The 4,075-nt window shown below is 30.7% G+C and overlaps 1 protein-coding gene across 1 annotated transcript; it reads left to right on the top strand.

Moving 5' to 3' along the window:
• HELRODRAFT_73143 (hypothetical protein) lies at positions 1–3,750 on the top strand (the record flags this gene model as incomplete). The annotated part of the gene is made up of 9 exons (XM_009013623.1): positions 1–77; positions 251–427; positions 617–714; positions 1,316–1,372; positions 2,377–2,478; positions 2,643–2,815; positions 3,076–3,185; positions 3,404–3,495; positions 3,641–3,750. The coding sequence occupies 9 exons, from the start codon at positions 1–3 to the stop codon at positions 3,748–3,750; spliced, it is 996 nt and encodes a 331-aa protein (XP_009011871.1).
• Between the last annotated feature and the right edge of the window lie 325 nt (positions 3,751–4,075).

The following is a 4,075-nucleotide window of genomic DNA, read 5'->3' as shown; positions in this document are numbered from 1 at the left end:
ATGGAATCTTGCAGTAAAATATCACCTTATGAAAGTGGAACACTGAGGACGACCCAGAAGCGAACATTTTTTATCAGGTTCTTTTCCAATATCGTTCATGGCTGTATTAATTATATTAATAATTTTCTTATATATTATATATAATATTTAATCTTTAAATATTTAACAACTAAATTTTTGTGTCTTTTTTTATATTCTGTAATGCTGCCAATAAAATTTTTTCACTAGAATGTTTATTGTCTATGAACAGAGCGTTTTTTGATTTTGATGCAATGAAAGACAGCAGTTTACCCGGAAAAGGACTGTCATTTCGACACGGAGATGTGCTCCATGTATTAAATGCAGGTGATGAAGAATGGTGGCAAGCGAAAAAGTTGGTTGGTGATTTGGTTGATCAGGGCATCGGTATCATTCCAAGCAAAATGAGGTTGGTTCAACTTATTTGTTCAATTTGTTTATTCAGTTTGTTTATTCTGTTTGTTCATTCAATTTTTTCACTCAGTTTGTTCATTTAATCGGTTCTTATTATATGTTGGTTTAGTTTTTTAATGTATGAAAGTCCATCATAAAAATATAAATTGAAATCAAAAAAATGTTTTTGCATTTTTTGCTATAGGGTAGAAAGGAGAGAAAGATCAAGAGCCAAGAATGTTAAATTTCTTGGTCGAGAATCCGACAGTACTGGTGTATGTTTTTGCTTATTATATGGTTTCTGTGATATATATTTTAAAATTAGATTTACCAACTTTTTTCAGACATTAACCAACGACAAAAAGAAAAAATACTTTTTTAGTAAAAAATTTCACTTTACTAGAAGTAGGGAAAGGAGTAAAAGTGAAAACATGCTAGATGCTGACCCGACAAAAGGTTTGTTAGTCTTGTTAAAAGCTGAATTGTTTTTTAATTCACATTTATTTAAAAATATTCTTTCTTTTTCATTCATTTCAATTCTTATACTTTTTCTAATGTCCACATTTTTTAATTTGCTCAACACTCAGGCAAGCAGATTTTCACCATTTGAAATGGTGCCACATATTTTATCTTTATTACAACTCCTTGTTCTAACTTATAAATCTTACATATTTTCTAATAGATTTTAAAGTGAGCTTGTTTTCTTCAAACTTCTCATTTTTTTTACTCTACTTCCTATTTTTTTAAATTTTAAAACATTTTTCTTTCTCATCAATGGTTGAATTTCATGGAAATTATACACGCCAATGTGTATGTATACACAATTGTATATCCGTACATACACATACGTGAAACATGATACAACATGCATATATCATTGATTCATTTAAAAAATTTATCATAGCTTCAACACCCATTGAGTTACAAACTCCTTCTTATGAAATAGTTAAACGACAGGAAAGTTAGTTCCATTCTTCTTAAATCTATCTAAAATATAATTATTTTCTATCTATCATGTTATGTATATTAATTAGAATGCCGAAATTACAAGTTTATGATGTAGAGTTAAGTTTTATTTTTTTCAATTTATAATGTTTTTATTTTTATGGTGTTAACATAAATTTGTTAAATATCAAATTTTTTCAAAGTTTATTTTAGCCTTTTTCAGTTAATGCCACACATGATTTTAAGATACTTTATTATGCAGAGATTTTTGATTTTTGACTCATCACATTTTGAATTTGACTCATCACGTTTTGAATTTGACAATGCAGTTTACAGTATACAACACAGCTAATACTTGTTTGATGGGTTTAATGCTATCAGCTAACGTTTTTCAAATGACAGTTTGCTTAATTATGCAAAATCATGGAATGTGTTTACTTGCTAGAATGCATACCTGAAAACAAATTAAACTGCTGGTTTTTCAAAGAGATGTTTTTTTGTATTTTAAACTCTTTCAATGTTGTTCAGTATTTTGTTTTATATGTACATCATCAATTAGATGCACACATATTTTTAACAAACGTTTTTATGAAAATTTTTGAATGACTGTCAACATATAATGTTATAACATATAAAGGTTTTGTAGAAGACATTTGTTGTCTGATATATTTTAATATAAACTGTAATATATATTTATTTTTCATAATCTGATTCGTCTTCATTCTGTACTTTGCATCATTTCATCAGATCATCATTTTAATCTTTTTATTGTTATGTTTTGTGCTTTGCATGTTGTACCAATCTCTGAGTAAGATTTTTTTTAAATTTAAAAAATGAAAATAAGGATTCTGATTAAGTTTCTTAATTGAATTAAATTGTCATAAGCTTAATGTCTTTTGTTGAATCTATGTTCGTTATAATGGATAAAATGTATTGTTTAATTTTATGTGTTTACAAATTTTGGTATTTGATTCATCTTCAATAACATTTTGATAACTTCCATTTAATTTTGATAACCAGTAAATTACAGTAGACCTGTAGTGTTGTTGGGCATGTTCAAGGACCAGTTGGGCGATGCCTTGATAGCTGAACATCCTGAACTATTTGAAACATGTGTCCCTCGTAAGATTATATTTTGTTCAACTGTTAAATTTAACTTTTAAAATGAAATTCACATCAGCGATTGTAATTTATGATTAAGCTATGGTTACATGAGATTTTACATCAGTTTGTTCTGTTCCGATGATGTACATCGGTCAGTATCAACTTTTTGCGTCACCTGGCAGATACAACGAGAGCTCGCAAGGACAACGAAGTTGATGGGAGAGATTATTTTTTTGTAGCATCTCGAGATCAGATGGAAAGAGACATGAAGACTTCCCTGTTCGTAGAGGCCGGTGAGTACAACAACCATCTCTATGGAACCAGCATCCAATCCATTCGAGAGGTTGCTGAAAGGGTAGGCTCATTTTTTTTAAATATTTCGCTATGTATTCTATTTTATTCAGTCTTACCTGTTGTTTCATTGGTCTCGGTATTGTTTGTCATATTATTTTGTCATTTTGAATATTATTAATTTTTATCTTTATTATTTTATATTGTTGAACAATCATATTGAATGGCCATGTTAATTAATTAAAGCACGCTTCATTAGTTCATTTCGTGTGTGCAACAGACTTTCCATCATACAGATCTAACATTCTGATTTATTTTGAACAGGGCAAGCATTGTTTGTTGGACGTGAGTGGCAATGCTGTCAAACGTCTGCAGCTTGCTGGAATTCAACCAATATCAATTTTTATCAAACCAAGGTCCATAGAAGCCATAACGTTTGTTCAGTTTTTCATATTCTTCAATTTTTAAGTCATTTCATTTGCCATCAATTTGTTTTGAAATATTAAGTATTGATTAAAGAAAATTTAAAGGTAGCACGCTTAAGATTGTTTTTGAAATTCCAAATCCACCATTATATTTCTTGCTTCAATGAGTCAGAAGAATTGATGGTGGTGATAGTCTTTTGAAATATCGGTTCTTATTGAATCCTCAGTGAGTTCAACAGACGCATGACCGCAGACCAGGCCAGGTCGGCATTCGACAAACTCATCAACATGGAGAGAGACTTTTCTACTTGCTTCTCAGGTTTCCTCCTACAGTTTTTTTTATTGATTTTTTTTTTACATTGCTCGTCTGAACTTAGAGATATGAATGTAACACTTGAACGGCGAATGTGGCGTTTATTTCGAGTGTTTCGACCATTATAATTTCAATGATATTAAATTCGAAGCTATCTTGGTGGGCGGTTCGCAGGAGGAAGTGTACAGGAAGGTCAAAGAGGTCATTGAGAAGCATTCACGCGAGCAATGTGTCTGGCTACCGACTAATGAAAAGCTCTGATGTTTATTGTGGCCATGTTATTATGTTTTCATTTACATTACAAAGTGCTGATGGTGATAACGTCACTGTGGATGATAGCGATGCTTATAAATTGCGGCTGCTCTTAAAAAGAGTAGGTGAGGTTGACGGTAAGCTAAGTTGACATTGGAAGTTTTCTGTAGAAATGTTATCCTTTAATGAAAAGACATTTCATTTAGGTGATTAAATTTTAACTAAGTCATGCAGCTGAAGTAATATTCGTGACAGAGCCATTTGGTACGTTTTATATCGCTATTCAATGATTTTAGTGCTGTAGGTCTCATCTGATGATTACATTCACATGCAA

Source organism: Helobdella robusta (genome assembly GCF_000326865.2).
Source record: "Helobdella robusta unplaced genomic scaffold HELROscaffold_12, whole genome shotgun sequence".
Classification (NCBI taxonomy): domain Eukaryota; kingdom Metazoa; phylum Annelida; class Clitellata; order Rhynchobdellida; family Glossiphoniidae; genus Helobdella; species Helobdella robusta.
This window is presented reverse-complemented; position numbering and strand designations above follow the sequence as displayed.